General features: G+C 42.2%; 1 protein-coding gene across 1 annotated transcript; it reads right to left on the reverse strand.

Moving 5' to 3' along the window:
* Window positions 1-18,978: 18,978 nt before the first annotated feature.
* Window positions 18,979-21,628, reverse strand: zic2a (zic family member 2 (odd-paired homolog, Drosophila), a; the record flags this gene model as incomplete). Its single annotated transcript, XM_080536252.1, has 3 exons — window positions 18,979-19,179; window positions 19,391-19,554; window positions 20,656-21,628. The coding sequence occupies 3 exons, from the start codon at window positions 21,626-21,628 to the stop codon at window positions 18,979-18,981; spliced, it is 1,338 nt and encodes a 445-aa protein (XP_080392378.1).
* Window positions 21,629-22,859: the final 1,231 nt, after the last annotated feature.

The following is a 22,859-nucleotide window of genomic DNA, read 5'->3' on the forward strand; positions in this document are numbered from 1 at the left end:
TTTTTTTTTAATTTTTTTTGGGGGGCGTCTTCCCCCCCAACTCCTTTTCAGTCTTGCTCTCTTCTTTTCTCCCTGTCTCTTCATCCCTCTGTTTCTAGCGTCCTGCCTGTCTCTGTCTGTCTCTGGGTCATGGCCCCTCCCTGGTGTGAAGGTTGAATCTTAAGGCCACCTACAGAAGCCAAACCCAACCCCCCACACCCCCCCCCCCCCCCACGCTATCCCCTCTACACAAAGCCTGCCAGCCCAGGCACATTTCCACCCATACTGCACCGCAAAAACTGCTAGATAACCTGAACACAACAGTGTCTAACTGTCTTTCTCCCTCCTTTTCTTTTTTATTTGCTCACTCATATTCCCAATCTCTCTAGTTCTCTCTGCCTCTCTCCTTTTCACTCCAACCCTCTCTGTTTCTCAGTCTTTCTCTCTTTCTGCCCCTCTCTCTCTCTATCTCTCTCTCTCTCTCTCTCTTTCTTTCTCTCTCTCCTTCTTTCTCTCTCATTTTCCGGGGTTTTGGGTTTGGGGTATGTTTAAGCCTCTGCCCCAGCTGAGAGCTGAGCCTGGGCTCTTTCAGACGCACAGCTTGTGCTCCCTCCTCTCCTCTCCTCATCTCTCCTCTCTTCCACCAAGCCTCCACACCCTCCATGTTGCAGCAGCCATGGGTTTACGGGAGGCGGGCCAACACGGACAGCCACAGCCGCCATTTTCCCATCCACCTGAGAGGATGCCTGCCACGAGCATGGCTAATACAGTCTTACCAATCTAAGGATTATGGGCGACCAATGTAGGGACCCTAAATCTCCTTCTGTTGATGGAATAACACACACACACACACACACACGCACACACACAGACACACACATACCCTGCAAACCGGGAAGTGTGTATAGCAGTGTCACACACAAGACAAACGCTATATGATAGAATAACTGAAAGGTGTGAGAGAAATGTGTTTTTATTGCATCCTGAAAATATACTGGGGGGAGGCTTTTAATTGTGACACACTCGTCTCCTCACCACAGCATCCCCAACTGGCTGTTGCTTCCTGCTAATTAACAGTGTTCTGCTGTGGAGGAGGCCTCCCACCAATTACTCCACACATGGATTAGTTTACGTGACAAAGCTCTGCGTCCGCCGTTATTCCACATACACATAAAGTACCGGTAAGTGAATAGATGGAGGGGACGGGGCGATGTATGCTCCTCCAGCAGCTGACATTGTTTATACATGCAGATTGAGGGAGCAACATTCAGACGCTGCTCTGAGCTGGCACCCCGGGACGACTGGCATAATTAAATGAATTGACTAAAAGGGATGCAATGAATATCCCTGCACAGCATCAGGTCAACGCCGTGCACAAATTAAAGCTAGGGTCTAAAGAGCTCAATATCAGTTCACTTGAACTGGAAAAACAGAAGAATGCATTCAGGCCAGCACCTCACCTTGTATATGCAGACCGTGGCTTTTATTGAGCTAATTCCTCTCAAGATTAATTTCAGCCTTCCTCCATCTTGTTTGCAAGTGTGCTTACTTACTTATACACACCCACTTGCGCACACACACGTATGCACACACATGCACCCACACACACACACACACACACACGCACGCACACACACACACACACACACACACATACACACACAATTTTCCTATTTCTGCATGTCGCCATGAAACTGTATTGTGCTTTCGAAATGGTACATTTAAGTGTGAACATTTGGTAAAAATTCATGATTTTGCAAATGATTTGATTCCAGGTGGCAGCACTAAAAGAATTAAGGTGATTATCAAGAAAAACCTAGGAAGGTGAGAGTATGCAGCAACTAAGTCTCCCTCTTTGTCTATCACTTTCTGCTATGCACGTGTAAAAATACACACACACACCCACCACACACACACACACACACACACACACACACACACACACACACACACACACACACACACACACACACACACACAGGTAAACAAACACAGACACACATGTAAACCACCGCACCACCAAACAAATAAACAAGTGTGTGAACACACACACACACACACACATACACACACACATGCTCACTCACACCTGAGGAGCATGTGGTGCTAAAACTTGGGCCTAATTAAGTGACAGACAATAGCACACAGGGGAGGCATTCCCTGGGATTACTATCAACAACCTGCTTCAGACCGTCGGCCTACGGAGGGCTTTATGGGCCAGTTGTTCACCACTTCTCTTTTCACCAAGGTGCTAAAATGATCATTGCCTCTACTTTCTCCCCCTTTTACACACGCAGAGTGACATCCTAACATCGTCTGAAGGACATTCCAGCCAGGGACATGTAATGGTTTTCTAAAGGATTTCAAGGGACCAAAAAGTCACAATGAAAACCTTTTTTCACAGCCATGATGAAACACATCACAGCCATGATCAAAAATGTCATAACACATGGCTTCTCATGTATTTTTGATAATGGAGATTTTATGCCTCACTGCAAAACCAGATTTTTTTTTTCTTTTGTAAATTCAGCTTCATAAAGTTTTTTGCTATTAAATAGTTGGCAGTAAAGCTTTTTCAAAATGTAACATATGATTATTAGGTTATTTAAGATATAATATCATTCTAATTAGAAAGAGAAATTAAATATGGAACATCTCACTCCATATTATCCCCCTGATGAACAGGGTGAATTTAATCAACAAAAGAATGACCTGTATATTCATGCAATTACTGAAAAAGTGCCACCAGACTGGAAATTCGCAAGTTAGTAATTAAATCAAGAAAAGTGAGCTATTGTTGAGGGAGAGAAGGAAGAAAAAAAAATTAGACAGAATCAAGAAACGAAGCAGAATGTGACACGTAGCAAACTGGTCGCTTGACTAATCCTTCTGCTATCGCAAACAATTTCTGAATTCTATTCGGTCTCATTAATTCACTTAATTAAATCAAATGTGGTCAAATGTTTGCAGAGAGAATGTAATTAGCCAGCAGATGACACCTTTCCTCTGACACCGAGGCTGGCCTGTCTGAGCTCCTAACCCCATACGGCCTTACATGAGCTGGATCTACAGTCGTAGGATGAGGTTGCTCCTGGACACTGATCTAAGGCTATGGCTACACAACGACAAAACTACGGTGAAACGCAATTTCGATCTCTGGCCACAGAAGCGTTTTCTCATCATCGCACAAAATAATCTCTGGCCACATGGAACCGCGTATTCAGGTACACTGGGCATGTGCGTACTGGTAGACCAAGAAAAATATTCTAATAGAATTGAGACAGTACCGTAAAAATTATAGAAATTCATTCATTTTCCTTCATTCGGTAGTATTGTCGACTCCTGATCAATCTTCTCTCCACTTACATTACGTCTGCCTCCAAGATGGCATGTATACGTTATTAATCTGTGTAAATTTAGGTTGCATAAAAAGAGCTGATGCAGAATAAACTTTATGATAATTGTTGAAGTACCTCTTGCTAAGATGTTTCTAAGACGACCAATAATATCACTGCACTGGTTTATCAAGTGTAGGCTTTTTCTAGCACAAGTCTTGCGCTGAATAGTTGGGTCATCTGCTTTCATTCATTCTTAGTAAAACTCCTGCGGTATGGCATGCATACGTTATTAATCTGTGTCATTTAACGTTTGCTATTCTGTTGTTCAAAGAATAAAACTGGAACATGTATCACATGTTTGTCGTTGTGTAATGCAATGCCGACATACATCAATCAATCAAACTTTATTTATACAGCATATGAATGTTACGTGCCTAATGCCTAGACGCACACTTGTTACTTGCCGCTTTCATAATTGTATTTAGCCTATATAGCACAAGTCATGCATTGAATGTAACCTCAAGTGCTGAACAGTATTACGTAAACCACAATACTGCGTTGGGTGGCTGCGTCGTCGTTATCGGAAAACGCACCCAATCGCCGACCACACGACTCCAAAAACAATACGTAAACACCCTCCCAGTGTTATCGTCTCGTCACCATCTCAGCTCACGAATTCGGCGGAGTCGTGTAGCCGTGAGGTGCAAACGATATTAGATCATCAGCGTTTCAGACAAATCCGGCGCCGTGTAGCCTAGGCCTAAGGCCACTCCCTCCGCCCTCTCCGTTAAAGCTAGCACTTGGTGAATTCATCCTGATCCTAGATCAGCACCATGTGACATCACAGGGGTCAGAAGTCAAATAGATCAGTGAGGGTAAACCGTGGCTCCTGTGTGTGTGAGAAGGCACATACACCCACACAGTAGCTATAGGCACATTTGAAAGGCTCAACTGTGATGGCTGAGGACTCCACAATCTGATAGGTACAGCAGTGACATGTTAGGATTTGGTTTTGTAAATCAGGCTTCTAAATAACACAATGGCATGTTTTCAATGGCCCATTCGTAAAGTCGTATCTGTGGCCAGCTGTAGAGTTTAAACTGACATCAGCGTAAGGCCTAAACCTAAATGTGTGTTCACTTAACTCTTCCTCATTTGGAGCTGTTGTAAACGATTGTGAAGCTTACATTATGATGTAAATATCCTTAAATGATGCAAATACCCCTTTTTAGACCACTTCCTGATGGTACATCCATTTCCCTGTCTTGGACAGTTTTGCATTGCTGATGTCACTGAATCCTGAATCTGCATGATAATTGTTCCAGAACGTTCTGGTAAAAGACCGCTTGAGGCATTTCTGGATTGCTGTCTGCCTTAGCTAAGTGTGTCAGGCGATTCCCAATGTTCAGCACCATTTGTTTGGTAGGTGTCGAAATGCTCCTGTCTATTGTGTGCATCTCCATACCAGACTTGTGAACACCTCTTAAGTGTCCTGTTAACAGTTTTTACCCAAGATGGAGGACAGATAGATCCTCGAAAGCTTTTGTGTTCCTAATGAATGGGACATTGCATGCTTTAGCTTAGAGGAAGTATATTACTGACAAAGAATATAACTCCTCAGCATTTCAAGATTTCTCAGCATTTCATTTTATACATCTGAGCAGAATTCATTCAAACCCACACTGCAGCGACCTTGTGACGGATATAAAATACACTTTTTGTTCAGTTTCACGAAGAAGACATTATAACAGGCCATGACAATTGCATTTTTCCACAGTAGCATTTTGTTTGAACCATAGCCTTTATGTCTCTGTCTGAGAGCAATAAAGGAGGAAAGAGGAGAAAAGTAAAAGAGCATAAAGTGGTTTTCAGCATGAACAGACTATTTCCCTGGGTTGGGCTAAGGTTAAGATGGAGTGGCTGGTAACAACTCTATTATGTGCCATGCATGTCCCTTATTGGTGAGCAGAGCCCCTGCATGTCAAGCGGAGGTGGAGCCCTCTCCCTGGAGACCCCCCAGCACAGCAGGTTAACCTGGCTCTGCTTTTTTAAGGCCTGATTGCTAGGCCCCCTGTAGCTCGAGGTAAACTGACAATTTTCCATCAGCAGGGAACGTGGCTTTATTAGTGAAAGAAAGGGGGAGGCTGGGGGGGGTGGGGGTGGGGGGGAGAGTGAATTCAAGTTCACAGAGTACTGCTGTTGTTCTAAATGGTGTTAAATTAATGAATGCAGGTTTACATCATACTATCAATTATCGCAATGTTCGCTAATGTTCAGCGTTAAGTGATTAAGATATTCTACAATCAAGGTCAAATCAACATTATCTTACCTCAGTTACAAAGTAACATAGTAATTTAGTGTAACAAAACACTTATGAAAGAATAACTCAATGCATAATGTTTTATAATACCATACAATATTTAAAGGCTATGCAGCAAATGTCAATGTAGTACAGAAACATTGATACATTGCTTCAACATAGCTTCAACACACTGTTGGTAGAGGGGTAAGAAAAAGCCTATGAGTCAGTAAGACTATAAACATGAAGCTGAAACCAAAAAAATACTTTAATGTGAGCCAGAAACACGTCTAGAGCAGTCATTCTTGGCAGGTTGAAAAACATCACCTGTGAAAAAAACTGCAGCCCTCATATCAAAAGAGAAACAGACTCTGCAAACAGCAAATCAATATTATCCCCTGGCTACATGTAAATAAAGAAAACCAGATCTACAATCACATTTCTCTTCAAACAACCATACACACACACAAAAAAAACATTTGCACATGCACACACACACACACACACACACACACACACACACACACACACACACACACATACACACACTTACAGTAAAGGGAAAAAACAATCAAACCAATTTGCAATTCCATATAAAGAACTTGTCTTAGAGGGCAAACAAGCCTTGCCTTATGGTTTCCAAAGTCCCCATTTGTTTACCATGTTCCACTGCCAGGTGGAGAGGAGAGGGGAGTATGCTGAGCCGTATAGGGTTAAAAGGCCAGGGCTTGGATTAGAACACAAGTAAGGACCCCATACTGTGGCTTGACATGGCTACTGGCTTACATTGCATTTTTCTCTGACATTGCAGGGTCGCATAAGGTCAGAAAGCATAAGATGTCTGCACACAGGTGTTGACAGACAAGAGTGCAGCTCTGTGTCAGAAAAAAAAATCTCCAAAAGGTTATCTTTCATTATCGTATCGTTTAATGACAAAGTCACCAGTGGCCAGAGGACAAGTGTTCCCTATGACCTAAAAGCACAACAGTAAACAAAGGCCTATCCTGAGGACACTTACAGATCACAGAGCTAGCATGAAGGCTCACCGTAGCTCTACGGCTACAGAAAAATCCTTCAACCATACACAACACACCCCAAACAAACACTGATTTTGAGACTCAACCGTATGTGTAAAGAGACGGTCTGCCATTATCACCGATACAAACCGCTAACGCTAAATGATTAAAACTTAGGAAAATCTATATATACATAAGCCATTATTCCCCCTCAGACCATAATGAGAGGACAGCGAGCGTGGGGACGATCTCAGGGCCCTGGCGGTAGTTACCAAGCAGCATGGGATCCATCTAATCCAGCCACTGATTAACTCATTGTCTGTCTGTCCACTGGACCCTCAGACGTGTGCTAACATGTCATAATGGTCATAATTCTCCTCAGGCCCAGGGCTCTCCCTCCTCAGCTACTTGATTAGTGGCCTCGCTCCCAGAGGGGGTTTTGGTTAATGCTGGAGTAATTCCACCCTTAGCTTCACACTGCTGTACCTCCAGCCTTTCCATGAAATACAGAATATACTAAATAAAATAAAAAGCAGCTGTGCATGTGTGTGTGGGGGCGGGGGGTGAGGGGTGAGGGGTAGGGGCATATCAACCAGATATCATTGATATAACTGTAGTAATCTCAGAACTTCATATCTTCACTCAACCCAACATTATGGGCAAAGGTGAGGTGAGGCGCTGTAAACCTCAACCTGCTTTCCCTCTCGAAAAGATCCCCCTCCTTAAAAAAATCTGTTTGTTTCTTCACCAGCCGTGAAAATATCTGTCATGAATACCATTCCTTTCATGCTATTCCCCATCCTCCTGCTTCACTGTAAGCGGCTGTCAACAGTGTTTGTGATTTATTTGTCAAGTGTTGGAGGTATGGGAGCTCTGGCGAGGCATCCCAGGGCCTGGAGGGTTCCACTGGGGAGGGAGCAGCCTCCGCCCCCCCCCCCTGCTCTCCCGGCTCGGGGGAATCTGGGTGGGAAGTAAACTTACCCTACTTCCCTCAAACAGGGCTCGGCGCACCCATCAACACCTCCTTTAAGGGTGAGCTCAGGAGCCGAGATAAACAAAAGACAGGAGGGAATGTCAGTCTTCAGTGAAGCGGTGAAGAGGGAGTGTGTGAGGTTTTCTGTAGTCATGTTTATATTCATGTCTTGCCTCGCGAACACGGATCCCCGCAAAATATGCATGAACTTGACGTTAAGGAGAAGAACATCGACCTGACAAATGGTTGACAACATTCTGCACGCATGCAGACACACACACATACACACACACACACACACACACACACACACACACACACACACACACATGCTATTTGGAATAACATGATCTCAGTGTGTGTACATTATGAGGCCTGGTGAACTGCTGGATTACTTGCTTAGTTCACTCTGTCTCTCACAGTGCTCTAATCGTCCTTTATTAGCTTACAGTGTTTGTCATCATGATATCAGAAAACATCCCATCTATTTTCTCTCTCTCTCTCTCTCTCTCTCTCTCTCTCTCTCTCTCTCTCTCTCTCTCTCTCTCTCTCTCTCTCTCTCTCTCTCTCTCTCTCTCTCTCTCTCTCTCTCTCCCTCTCTCTCCAGGATATCCATGTTGTCCACTCAAACAGGGGTCTAACTGCTGTCATTAGTCAGCACTTGAACAAAGCTGGTCTCTTACCATGTACTAATCCAAAGCAGCAGACAATAATGCAGTCCCAAGAACTACAACAAAATAATGGAAATAAAGCAGTAGCTCGTGGAAATGCAAGTAGATGTCTATTCATGATTTAAATTATTGGAAACACAAGCGTCATCTTCAGACGAGCACTTCAATGGAACATGTTGTTGCTAGTGCTTTTACCCATTAGCACATCTCAGACTTGCATCACATCCTGCATCTTTGAAAATATCAAAAAACAATACTTTTCTTAATAAAACCATATTTTATTTTATTATATAACGTATAAATAACCTGGTTAAAAAGTTTTGTTGGTAGTTAGGAGCTGAGGAACAGCCTGATATCTATGTTTACTTTCCTTTGAGGATTGAAACCTGACTTACTGATGAAAACCCCAGCAAAAATCAATTCCACTTATTCAAACATCGCCCCACTGAAACTGTATTTATACTCGACACCAGATGTTAACAACTTTTGTCAACACAACGCTGGTGTTTTCTTTAGAGCCCAGGGGTGATGAGTTGACAGAGGGCTGGCTTTAGGTTTCAGTGCCAAATGGTTGGGATTAGGTTAGAGGTAGGGTGAGGATCTACAGGGCAGGGTGGGGGGGGGAATATACTCTCCTCCTCGAACTGTTTCTGTCTGCCACTTCCTTGTCCTTCTTTTCACATCGTGTGCTGTACTTCAATGCAATTTGAAGTTGGTCATGTGTGACTTTAAGATGCTAATAGATATCAATGATAATAAATCACTGTTGTCTGTCATTATATTCATGTTTTTTTAACAAGGTTATCAAAGTGGAGTATCAGACATATTGCATACATTAATGCCTTGATTAACATTGGTGCATTGGTGATTAGCTGGATGCATCGGTGAAGAGAATAGAAAACACACAAACGGAGAATGACCCATTCAGTCTAATCACCATCACTTTGGGCATCCATAGCATTAGGAGTCTATCCCAGATCCTGTAGGACTGGACATTGACATGTGTCAGGTGCTAACTGACTGGCCGTCGATGCACTCACTGACCTGAAAGGTCTCTTATACTGTCAGGGGACTGCATGCCCCCAGTATGGAAAAACTTGGTGCTCAAAGTCAATCAAATTAGCTCCTTCCAGCTCACTTAACTCAAGAACCGAGGGGATCTGGGCAGAACTCCGTCCTTAGGAGCTGCTAGTGTCCATGGGGGGTGATCAGAAAGGCACCCTATAGGGAGACGCTTGCACTGATAAACCCTGGGCAAATTAGCTGACTGTTGAACAGCCTTCCAATCAAAAATGCAACACTCAGGGAGTTTGTAAAGAAATAAATAGTAAAGAGAGCTGTTCCTTTTACCAGTGGAACAAATATTGTTTTTGATTGAAACGTTGTCAAACTCGAGCACTGTTTTGCATGTGAAAAAGCAGACATACCCCCATTGTTTTTCTGTTGTCTCTGCAGGTGAGTGACTCCCTCAGGAGAGGACTAGACACTGGAAATGATATTATGATCAGAGTATTGACTTACTGCATATGAGTGTGCATCACTGGGACTGCAACTGGCTTGATCCTTGTCCACCTCCATTTGTGTCTTCTTGTAGGAACCTGTGGAAGACAGACGGTGTGTTATGTCTGATATCAGATCCTCACATTGTCACACCACATCTACTAAATGGGACAATTACTCCGAAAATATGTCATCCTGTCTTCCAGTTAAGATGAGGATGATGTCGAGGGTTGTCTGTAAAAATATATCATCAAATAAATAAACAGATTTATGAATAAATAAGCAGTTGACAGTCGGTTGGAGGATTTTCTTTCTCTTTTTGTGAGGGAGGGGGGCAGTAGGGGGGCATAGCTTCAGTCACTCTCGTGTCAAGTGATATAAATCGATTTGAATATGAGCGGTACATTTAGTTTTTCTGATCATTGTTGAAATAAATATGACTGACAGCATGAGGGAAGAACGTGATGTCCAAGCGAGTCCAAACTGTCACATCTGCATTTGTTATCTGAACACAGACTTGTGGAAAACTTTCTCAAAGTTCTCTGAGAACGTTCATAGGGAGAGATCAACACAGCAGTAATGGCTTGAATACTAGATGGGATTATTTCAACAAATGGTTGAGAATGCAAGTGTGTTACATCTTATTACAAGTTGATCAATCAACAAGCTTCTCTATTTTCTGGATGGAAGTCAGTCATATAAAACTCAGTTTGGTTTGACTGGTTTCAACATCAGCAACTTGAAATACTATTGATAAAAAAGTATATTGTGTGAAGCCATAGCAGAAGAGGCCCTTCTATATCTATGTGAATACATTTGTGTCGAAACCATTTTCACAACAACACAAAATGGCAACAGACGTGCTGGAAGTCCCACTGGAATTTTCTGTAATGTAGGGAAGTCTACAAAAAACAAAATGGCCACTAGCGTGGGCAGGCCTGTCCATATAAAACACACACCAACCAGTCACCTCACTGCTCACTGTCCCTGAGGGCACAATGTTGGGTGTTTGAAGATCAAAGCGGCTGAGGTGAAACATAATGTTTACAGGTGCTACGAAATTGAAAATGTGCCTTGACAGTGTGTGGGCAAATAAGTCATGATAAAACAGCCATCTTATCTTCTGTGCTTCCCTCTAAGTTTCTATTCAAACATCCAAAATAGCACAACACCTGACACAATCATCATTATAATAGCCTAAACGTTTTCGCTCTATTTGCTATAAATATCTGAAATATGTATAACGTATGAAATATGCTCTTGTGTTCCACTAATAATATAATGAAACAGCCTAAATTGTGCATACTTATATTTGATCAAGCTTGGAATATATTTTAAAAATCTATTAATAAATAATAAAGATGTTTGACTTGTATAATATCACCACAACTTCTGTTTGTTTTCTGAACACTTGACTTGACAGATGAGCAGTGATTTTTGATGGGCACACCTGCTCTTGTTGTCTAAAAGGGGCATGGCTGCAACACACAGAGAGAATTGCCCCCCGAAAATACCTCAAAATTAGACCACATTCACCATTATGGCAATGAAGCATAATTGGCAAGGTGTTGTGTTGGAGCCATAACTTAAGTACTACACTGAAAAAGAACCAGCGGGAGGGGGGAGATGCAGAGTTTGTGAGGGATTAGCTGAATTCTTTTGGTATTTTTTTATGGAGGACACACAACAAAAAGGCCCACCTCAGTCAACCTCGAGTGTGCCATTTACTCTGTGTCTCACTCTCCACTTTGTATTTCTCTACTCTGTAAGCGGAATAGGCATGCCAGGCTTACTGCATGAAAGGGAGAGTGTTTCTGCTTTTGAGGCTATTTTGTGCGTCTGACTCTGGTGGTGTTTGTGTCCGAGGGGAGGTGCCTGTGCCAGTTTCCTTACAGGAGTTTTTGTTTGTTTCTTCATCGTGCCAGGAGAAGTGACAGCCATTCCGGCTCTTTCACAGAAACACATTCATCTGTGTGAGAAAGGCAGCCGCTGCGCCCACATGAAAGGACACAGAGGCTGTGTTACACAGGAAGGCAGACTGTACATAGACTTCCACACAAACACAACACAGGCCATGTCAGAGGGGAGGGAGGGAGAGAGGGAGAGAGGGAGAGGGATATAGAGAAGGAAAGGAGGCAGTATGGGCATACTTCACATAGTAAGGTGATATACGGTGCCCTACAGTACATCCATCCATGGTAATACATTATTAATACAAAACGAATCATAATACATCTGCTTAAATATATTTAGCACTGTTCACAGATATGACACATCGCAGGTTACTGTACACAATGCAATTGTGTGTGTGTGTGCAGGGAGGTATGGGAAAAGACCCATTTAATTTCCATCCCATCCCATCCCATCCCCAACAAAAATACATTTACAATAGAGTAATGCTCATTCGATTATTAGAAGCAGGAGATTCATTTGGATACTCTTGCTCTAGGCTTTATGAGGTAGCATGTATTACATATGACATGCTTGATTCAAATAGGTGGAATAAGGTATTACTCAGAGGCAATATAATGGCATGAGTCTTGGCTGATTCAACCATAATGACCACAGACATAAATCCATGCAGCAGGTAAAGTCTTGTTGTTTAGAGAACAGTTAAATGGGTAGCAGTGTACTAGGCCTACTGAAACCTTAGAGACGCTAACAGAGACCTGCATGTGGACGTTCAAATGAGTTGGGATTTAATTGGCACGTCGTGACGTTAGAATGATAAGGTTCTGTCTCCATTTTTGTCAAAATTGAGTTTTTCACATAATCTGATCCATTAGGTGTTCATTAATGCCTGTGTGGTGTTATTTTTAAAATGTTGACATTTTTGAGTTAGTAATTCATAAAATACAACGGTTCCATCTCACAAAACATAATGGAATGTAAAAACGTTGACGCTCAATATCTCTGAACTACCCTAAACGGAGATAGAACCTTATCAAGGACCCCAATTGAAATAAGCCAGTGGCTTTCTTGGGTTTTTATCCTGTTAGTTGACCTTGTATGTAATATGTACTTTCATGTACCTACTTCTGCAAATCTTCTAATAAAGTTTTCAATCAATCAATCATTCTAAACTCACGACGTGTCAGGCCTATGAGTCACATCTTTCAGGCCGCTCTTTCTCCCAAGATGTGTGTTTAGTATTTGTATTTTCTCATTCCACCACTTACCCTCTGTCTACGAGAACATTCGTGTCAACACACCATAAGTAACCTTTCCAACGTGCCGAGTGTAACATGTCCCGGTGGTGTCCTCTCTCTAACCTTGGACAGTCCTGTCCGCCAATCACCACAAAGCGACAAAGCGATTCCAACGCTCGTGACGTCACGAGTACACCTCAGGGCGCCTTTTCGAGTTGCAGTGTCGTTGAAAATGACACTGCGTGACGTTAGAATTATAAGGTTCTATCTCCATTTTTGTCAAAATTGAGTTTTTTACATAATCTGATCCATTAGGTGTTTATTAATGCCTGTCTGGTGTTATTTTTTTAAATGTTGACATTTTTGAGTTAGTAATTCATAAAATACAAAGGTTCCATCTCACAGAACATAATGGAATGTAAAAACTTTGACGCTCAATATCTCTGAACTACCCTAAACGGAGATAGAACCTTCTAATTCTAAGCTCACGACTGGCTATTCTATACCTAAGATGCACATCACAGAATACATATTGGATTGTATGTATCACAATTATAGCAGCAAATGTGACATATTTTGAAAAGGAATGCATTCATAATGGCGCTGGCCTAAATGGTAATTGTCCGAGTGTTCTCATTCTCCACTGTCTTACTGTCTTGTCTAAGTAAGCACTTCTCTAAGTAAATCTATATTTTGTGATACAGGGGTGACTGAGAGTCATAATATGTCTGTGCATCATGTGTTGCAATCTGTTGGATTTAAATGAACAATTGAACATATAGCGCAGATTAATAAAGCAATGCAGTCAGTTGGCATATCTTTCCCTTTCTGTTATCAGCATTTAACATTCTCCGAAAAGTTGAGGTCAATAATCAAGTGCATATGGTCTATAAATGAAACAATACATGAACTTAGGCTATAATTCAGACTACTACCTGCGGTGAAAGGGGGACTTGACCAGAGGTAACACCTGCTGTAGCCCTCATTCTCACATGGAGCAAGCAGTTACACTTCAGGAGAGGTCGAGGATAAGGAGTTATATTCTATTTGAGCAAGTTATTCAGAGGAAGTGATAACATTTTCTGCATCATGGACAAAACAGATAATTTCCGCTTATGGACATGCCAGCAAACACCTTTTTTTTTTTAGCAGAAATTTCAACCGTGTAGATTTTTTTCATAAATGCAGGATTCTGGCCTATCAGGTGTAAAATACGAATTCTTCTTTTCTTTTTACTGTTCAATATATACCATAGGTAGCTACCGTAGCTATATTATGGGCTTTGTTTGTTACAAACAGTGACTCACATCCCATTATGTTTGGTTCATAGGCCTAAAACTAATTCTATTTAAAAAAAAAAAAATGTGTAGGCCCTATAATTTTACCCAACGATCATGTGGCTACAATATGACAATGCACAACTAACGAAAAACCAAAATGATCGCAAGACAAAACAACAATCATTTGTAAAAAAAAATATTTCGAAAAAGTGCCATTGACATATGTTGGGGGTTGTATCTATCTTGTCTCATTGCTATAATCATGTTACCACAAACGTCATTTGAACAGAATGGACAATTTATACTTCAAACAATCAAATACATATTATCAAATGTTGTGTTTTGTTCACACAGCTCAGTTCATCTTAACAGCCCTTTTCAGCTGTTCCACAGACACACACACAGACACACGCGCGCGCGCGCACAAACACACACATGCACACACACACATGCACACACACACACACACACACACACACACACACACACACACACACACACACACACACACACACTCAGAAAGTAATACAACAAGGGGAAATAACCCCAAGTGGAGGAAACCATGCCTAGTTGCGCCACAAAGTCTAGAAATAGGCCAAATAGCAATTGTTTTAATTGAGTCAACTTGATATAGGCTATGAATCAAAAGACAGACTAATGTAGCCTAATTACTAATTATTTTGTATAGGATAGACAATTCGTTGTATTTCATGTAAATAGCCTATATTATGCCATATGATGATGACGTCAGGCCACATGTTGATCATTAACATATTATTAGTTGTTTCCTTTAATACATTTCAATAGCATATATTTGAAATACTTTCTAAATGTACAGTGTATTGATTATTCAAATAGAATAAATACAATGAACAGATGCTGTAGAATGACAATGTCCCATGTTTGCTTTTAGAAATATTGTTTTGGCAAAGTAGTAATGGAAGTTGCTGCTCGTCGTTTACAAAGCTCAATTCAATGTATTTTCAAATGGCTGAAAACAGGTTAACTAGAATAGAAATACATTGTGGTGTATAGCTATTGTGTTGAAAGGGGCAATTAGGCCACATTAAAGCCTACTCTGGGAGTATATTCTCATTGGTCAGATTCAACCATTCACGATCAGTACGACATTCGACACATCATGGCAAAATGTAACATGAAACTGTGTTAGGGCGTGTAATAATAAAACATACAGATTTTGTTGGTAGTAAGGAAAACAATTAAAGGTTGCAATGTGTGTGTGTGGGGGGGGGGGGGGGCGGGGGGGAGAGAGAGAGAGAGAGAGAGAGAGAGAGAGAGAGAGAGAGAGAGAGAGAGAGAGAGAGAGAGAGAGAGAGAGAGAGAGAGAGAGAGAGAGAGAGAGAACCTGTGGTATGCTATATACGCATGGAGAAGACCCGGGTGAGAATTTAATCGTTTGGAAAATTACGTCTGCAATCACGCTAGTGTTTGGAAATAGTTTTGTGTTTCCCGTTTGTTTCACGTTCTAGGACATTTTCTGTACTTTATGATCATTTCAAATTCGTACAAATTAAAATGAAACAAAGATGTGTATCTGGACATGTCAGCACGAACTATAGACAAACTGTGGTGTTGAGGTATTTCTGATAATGTGTATTCATAAACATTCATCAACACTATATTATATGTATTAATTAAATATAATGCAAGCTGCGAATAGTTCAATATCAAAGACTCTGCTCATACCTTTGCTCGGTTTGATATTGAAATCATAAACCATTATGGCATTGCTGTTGATAATTACTTAAATTAATTACATTGTAACATACTTCTCACACGCTATAGGGGTTTGAATTCAGTAAAGCGAGAGACAGCCAGACGCACTCACACACGAGCCTGCGCGCGCGCACGCACACACACACACACACACACACACACACACACACACACACACACCTTCTTCCTCCCGTGCGCGCACACGCACTCACTCACACATACACACACACACACACACACACACACACACACACACACACACACACACACACACACACACAACCGTACAGTATATGCTTTTGCACACCCCTACGAGCTTTTGCTCTGTTGATTAATCCAATTCATGTTTTTTCCTTTGGCCAAAAACATTTTCAAAATCTATGGAGCATCTTGAAGATTTCAACTTGATCTGAAATCAATTAGGTGATGAATAAGTTACTTTGATACTTAATGTAATTGTTATGAAAACATTGGATACTATACTAAGCAAATACATGTGTATCAATACATGTCTGGTTAGGCAATTGATACACTAATAGGCTACAGTAGGACTTCAAAAAACGAAACCAAAATAAGTGTTTGCTTCCTATCAATATCAGGTCATCGGCCTCCAATGCTAACTGTAATTTTCCTTGAAGAAAAAAAATATTTTCTCCAAGCTCATCCTTCTCCGCGGATCAATATCAGAGCAGCATGCACCGAGAAGGAAGCGGCATCGACGCACCGCGTGGGGCTGACCTTTCCCTCTCCCCACAGGTCAGATCATCCTCCGCAGAGAGGTCACCACACCAGCCCGGTCCGTGAGAGACCCGCACTTCCGCCCCACGCATGAGGGCCTCTGTACAAGGTACTCAAACATAGGCTGTACACCATCATGCTTGAATAGCTGGAATAGCTTTGAGAATAACTGAAAGCATATCAAGGGGGATAACGTCCATAGCTTAATTCTGGATTATATAATTTAGTAATTTAGTGGAAAAATGTTTATCATATTATTCATGTCAGGTAACGGTTTAAAGTACCAATAATGAGCATTTTGTCAAGCGTTGTAGGAGCTTATGCATGTGAGGATACCTATTCTCTACACAGACTATGAGCAATATACACCCTCCTCTGCCATGCAATGTTAGATGGTTTATGATTGCTGCGAATTCATAAGCAGAGAAGGCTGGACACCCACATTTGAACGCGCAAAACAATATTATTGTTGAAGCGACATGTTGAATCTGGCTCCCAAATATAAACCATGTACGTCGTTGTAGGCAGCAGTCTGTGTAACAAAAATGACTTGCTTATAGGCCTATGCGAGAGGGAGAGTGGGTATGTACATACTGTTTAAGCCTATATGCTATTCAAGCTCGCAGAAGCATTAGTCTAGTCGCCAACAACTCATCATGAAGCCTAGACCAAAACAATAATGCCACTGCCCGAAGCAAACTAACAGCCCAAGAAAATATAAGAGTGCATCAGTAAAAGTAGTAATTATGTCCACACAGGTATGGACCTCTAAACGTGGGCCTCCTCACACAGAGAGCCGCTTTAGCACCGCTAAGGGACAAGTCAAGTTCAAGTTCATGGCTCCTCTGACAACCCAGCCCCTCTGCATTTCCTCAAGTGGACGGAGTGGGGGGAGGGGATGTTCGGCTAGATCGCTGGGAATAGAGGGGTCTGGTCTCAACCAAATATTGCGCTTTTGCCTAAACGGTCCAAACATAGGCTTACGGGAAAGTGGATAAAAGCTGCTGAATTCCAAAATGTAATTGGGTGGACATTATAATCATGAGAGTGGGCGCAGCCTGCTATAGGTTGCACTGTGGTTTAAGTGATTGAGATCTCCTTCTTTTTTCTGGAAAAAAAACAACCAAAAACATTTTGAATTAATTTATGATTAAGTTTAAAAGTAGGCTATTACGTTTGAATAAGACTCTAGCACAATGTTTGGTTAATGTTGTTTGACTCAAGTGAGTGGGATCTGCGTAAATCAACCACATTTTAATTTGCCCCGCCATGTTGACAAGATGCAACAGCAGCAGGTGCACACCATGTTCATAAAAACACATTTAGCTGTAAAGTGTCATAGCTTATGAGACATGGTGCCATACGATCCATAGGAAACAGATTCCAGAGGATAAACGTACTGGGTACTTTAGAACTCAACATACTGATCTAAAATGATCACGGAAGACGGCTTAGTTGTATGTAACAATAATGAGGAAAAACAATCGAGAGAAAAATGTTTAACACTTGCAACACTTTTTTATTATATTTGTATGCAGTAAAATTCTTATCACAATAATGGAGAAAACACCTCTTAAACTTTGAACAAAAACACATAACAAAACAACTGCCCGTGTTTAGCTCATAATTGTACATATTTATAGTAAAGAAACATTCTTTATAAATATTGTTTCATCTGTAGCAAGTAAATACCATAATTTAATTACAAATGGATAAATATGGCAGTCGATATTTACAAAAGGAAGGGTGTAGTTACAGAAAATCGAACGGCACAACGTTTATTTTCCTCACAATCTTCCAGATAGTATTTCACAATTCAAACTTGCAAAGCACAAAACATCACAAGTTAAGCCCAGCAAACTAAAATATACATTCACAAGCAAAATATTGTGGTCTGTTTGAGTTAAGTGTTGACTTTGGCACTCTTTCCAGTTCATAGATGTTTAGTATAGTACAATCAATTTGCCTTAGGATCACAATATGTAACATCATTATACAACTTTTATCGTAATATGTGCACTAAGTCCAGTTAGAGAAATAGCTACCATTGAAGGAACATCTATACACCAAAGACTGACAAAATCTAACACCCAGTGGGAAAGAGGGCCTTGTAGTAATTATTTACAATATAGGCTATCGAATAAACCTTCAACTTATTAGTCTAGTCCTACATATTTTCTTCTGTTGGTCGTCCTCCCTGGTGAATTCAAATCGGCGTACATGTTCGTATTTGTGCCTCCCAGAGCAGGCATGTCCCAAACTCCTGCGTTCACTGGATCGATTCAGAGTTCAGTCCTACTACACATACCATTCACTGAAATTGGACGATAGGCTGCTGTGACCGTTGTGGTTGTGCACGGCTGACGCGGGAGACAGATTGTTGTTGCTTTGGGTCTCGGTTGTAGGGGAGACAAGGCCGGGGGGGGTGGAGGACTCGTAACCAGAACTGGCTGCCGGCGAGGAGTCGGACGGTGGAGGAGGAGGGGCAGCTTCATGGACCTAGAAAAGGTAGATCATATTAGTTTAATATAATTGTGGGAACAATAGTGCAGTATGACTTGAAGTGAAGGATGGCGTGAATGTGCTAATAAAAGAAACCACAAAACACACGAGTACAAATAGGCCTATATGACCCCAAAAGCCTACGCAAACACAACCACATGGACACACACACACACTCACTGGCACACGCACACGAAAGTGAATTTACCTTCATGTGTTTTCGTAGAGAGCTGGGATGGGTATACGACTTGTCGCACATTTTGCAAAGATATGGTTTGTCAGAGGTGTGAACGTGCATGTGCTTCTTTCGGTCGCTACTGTTCGCAAACCTCCTGTCGCAGCCTTCAAACTCACACTGGAATGGTTTCTCTCCTGCACAAAACAAGGACAAAATAGACATGTTATTAAATTACTCAGCCAGTGATAAACGGATTATTTATGGGGCAAACGTTCTTGGTTTATGCAGCGAACCATTATTGTTAGAATTACACTGTGTACACCTCGATGTGGACTACTAACAATTAGCCAATAGCATATAGTATAGTGTTTCAAAATGAATTTCAGTAGTTAACGGTAACCCCCTGAAATTATTTACCAAGAGCCATAACGCTTAAATAATTACATCGCGCATTGACTATAGCCTTTGCTACAGAAGGCACGCCATTTGCTGGGAAACAATAAAAAAAATCTAATTAACACCTGACCAATTCCATGGCACCATACCACAACGAATCCCCTCAGAAAATAGTCCTAATGTGAACGGCTGGTAATGGCCCGTCTAGCACCTACTATCAATGGAATGCGAGAGAAAACAAAAGGGCCTCTGCACACACCCTCATGTGTGGAGTGTATAGAGATAATAACGAGCAAAATAGATCAACAAAATAAATGTTTTTCTGGAGATATTTCTCAATGCACACGTTTTTAAAAATCAATGTAGTAAAAAAACAAAGGGGGGAGAGGCGTCCATATAGAGAATCCTAAAAGCTCAGTCTGGCGTAAACATTCAATCGGTTGATGAGATTTACTACTACTCGACTCACGCGATGCGCTCCGAGCTGTACTGGGAGCCCTCACGTCGCCTTTGACCCATTTTAAAAGTTTACGAACCACAAAACCTCGACAGCCTGTTACATAACTTAGCACACTGTTGCAAAACATTGCACATCTTCGGAACTTGACGAGCCCTAATCATTTTCAAACGCTGTTTTGTGTTTAATCCAGTGCAAGTGACCTTTTTCCTAGACCTAAATCTACTTTGACCCTATAGGTGTGAATACCTACTTTGACCGTCTAAAAATACTACTTATAATCAGATTACATGTAGGTACACCGTAGTATCTTGGCGACAAACAAAAGCTCTTTATCATGTGATACAGCATAGCGCATTTGGCAAACAGAGTGCCAAAATATGCGGTGTACATTTAAGGAACGAAATATTTGTACACAATCCATGAATGTTGAATAATTTACCTGTATGTGTGCGCTTGTGTATCTTCAAGTTTTCTGACCGGGCGAAGACCTTTCCACATCCAGGGAACGGGCAGGGGAACGGCTTTTCTCCCGTGTGGACGCGAATGTGATTCACCAGTTTGTATTTCGCCTTAAACGGTTTGCTCTCGCGGGGGCATTCCTCCCAGAAGCAGATGTGGTTGCTCTGCTCCGGGCCCCCGACGTGCTCCACGGAGACGTGCGTGACCAGCTCGTGCATGGTGCTGAAAGTTTTGTTGCAACTCTTCTTGGGGTTGCTGAGCTGCTCCTGGTCGATCCACTTGCAGATGAGCTCCTGCTTGATGCACTGCTGCCGCATGTAGCGGAAGAAGGCGCCCGGGTGGTGGTGGTGACCCGACATGTTCATCCCCATGTTCATATTCATGGAGCCGTACTGGTTGTGGAGCTGGGCGGCGGAGTAATGATCGGTCCTCGGGCTGGAAACCTGGTACTGGTCGGAGCGCCCGAACACCTCCCCCGGTAGTCCGAGCCGCATTTGCCCGTTCAACACGTTCGGGGATCCGTGGGACCCATGCTGCTCGTGGATCCCGGGGAACAGAATGTGGCCCTGACTGTCTGTGTGGGAGTGATGGAGGGACCCCGTCGTGGGGCCGAAAATAGCGTGCTGGCTACTCGCCGGAGAGGACTCTCCGAAGCCGCGGCTGCGAAAGAGAAAGTCCCGGGTGGAGTTGAAAGGCGAGCTGGCGTACGAGGTGACATGGGCGGCGTGCGCCCCCAAAGCCGCAGAGGGGTAGCCCGGACCCTGGGAGGTGAACGCGGAGCTCTGTCCCGGGGAAAGATCATGGTTCAGTTTAAACGCACCCATGTGTGCGGAGTCGACAAAGCTATTTTGGGCTAAACTCAAGTCTCTGTCCTGCATCTCGCTCGCTGAGTGATGCCTGGCAAACGTGCCTACTCCCAGTCCAGGGAACTGGTGACCAGCGTCCAGTAACATGATTTCTTAGAGCGAATTTCGTTCGAAAACAGTGTGTGTGTGCGCAACAAAAAATGTACCCAAAAAATATTACGGATGTCTATTTTGCCACGGATGTCTCAACTTCCAAAACATGGGAAAACCATATCAGGCGAAGTTCAAAGCGATGATCCCGGTCGTAGGAAAAAAAAAAAAACTCTATAGCTTGCCTTATCGAACACGTCTATATGCACTCCTTGTTAACTTGTAACTCAAAAAAAAAATCCCCATGAAACGAAGTAAAGAGATTCCGTTGCGTTTTTCCTCTTGAAACTGAAAATGCTGATTGCTTTTAAACACACAGGAAGAATTGAATAATTATCTTACTAGGTGTCCAGTGCACAGTGAGAGAGCGGGCTTGCTGCAGCATCTCGGATTGTTGTTCAGATTGGTATGTTTATTTCTCTGGCTTGTCTGTGTTTATCGCGGAGGGTCCCTCTCTCTCCGCGGACTGGCACTGCCTCCTCTTACGCCCCCTTTAACTGGAGCCCGGTCATTCATTCCACGCAGCCTCATTGGCCACAGCATCTCATCAATCCCAGGTGCCCCACCAATCGCAGGCGCCGCTTTGGCGACTAATAGCTGATCGCCATTTTCTACTAATAATTACCGCCTACTTTTTTAGGAGAGGTTTTTCGGAGAAGGGGAGAGAGGGAAAAAATACTATTGGATATTGTGCCTAAAACATAATTTGTAAAGGTTAATTTGTACTGTTTGATTGACGAGAGGTTTACGACATTGTATGATGACGACGCTGAAGAGTTAAGCAATGGGGGTTAAAGAAATAGTACAGAAAATAAAGATACTCGATCAAGGGGGGGGGGGGGTGGATGGTGGGCTGTGCACATTTCATGTATTCTAAAAAGAAATAGACAGTGTAAACTTGTAGTTCCTCTAATAGTCTCAGTTTAATGATTTCGCCAAACTGCACTGTATTACGCATGTAGTTTACTTTGCTCTTCTCTTTTAGAGATGTTTGAATACCATGCGTTATAACGCACATATAAAGCATATAAAGCTCTTCAATAGAGGTACATATATAGCCCACCGTACTGGCTTATCAGAACTGTCTTATCAGAAAATGTCACATACATGGCAGGATTCATTTTCATGAAATCAGAAATAGCCCATAATGACTGAATACCATGTGTCCGCCTGAAATTGTTGCTAGGCAAATACTCTACTCAATCAAATACATGTAATAATGTTATGG

The sequence above is a fragment of the Nansenia antarctica genome (assembly GCF_963989245.1).
Source record: "Nansenia antarctica genome assembly, chromosome: 7".
Lineage (NCBI taxonomy): Eukaryota > Metazoa > Chordata > Actinopteri > Argentiniformes > Microstomatidae > Nansenia > Nansenia antarctica.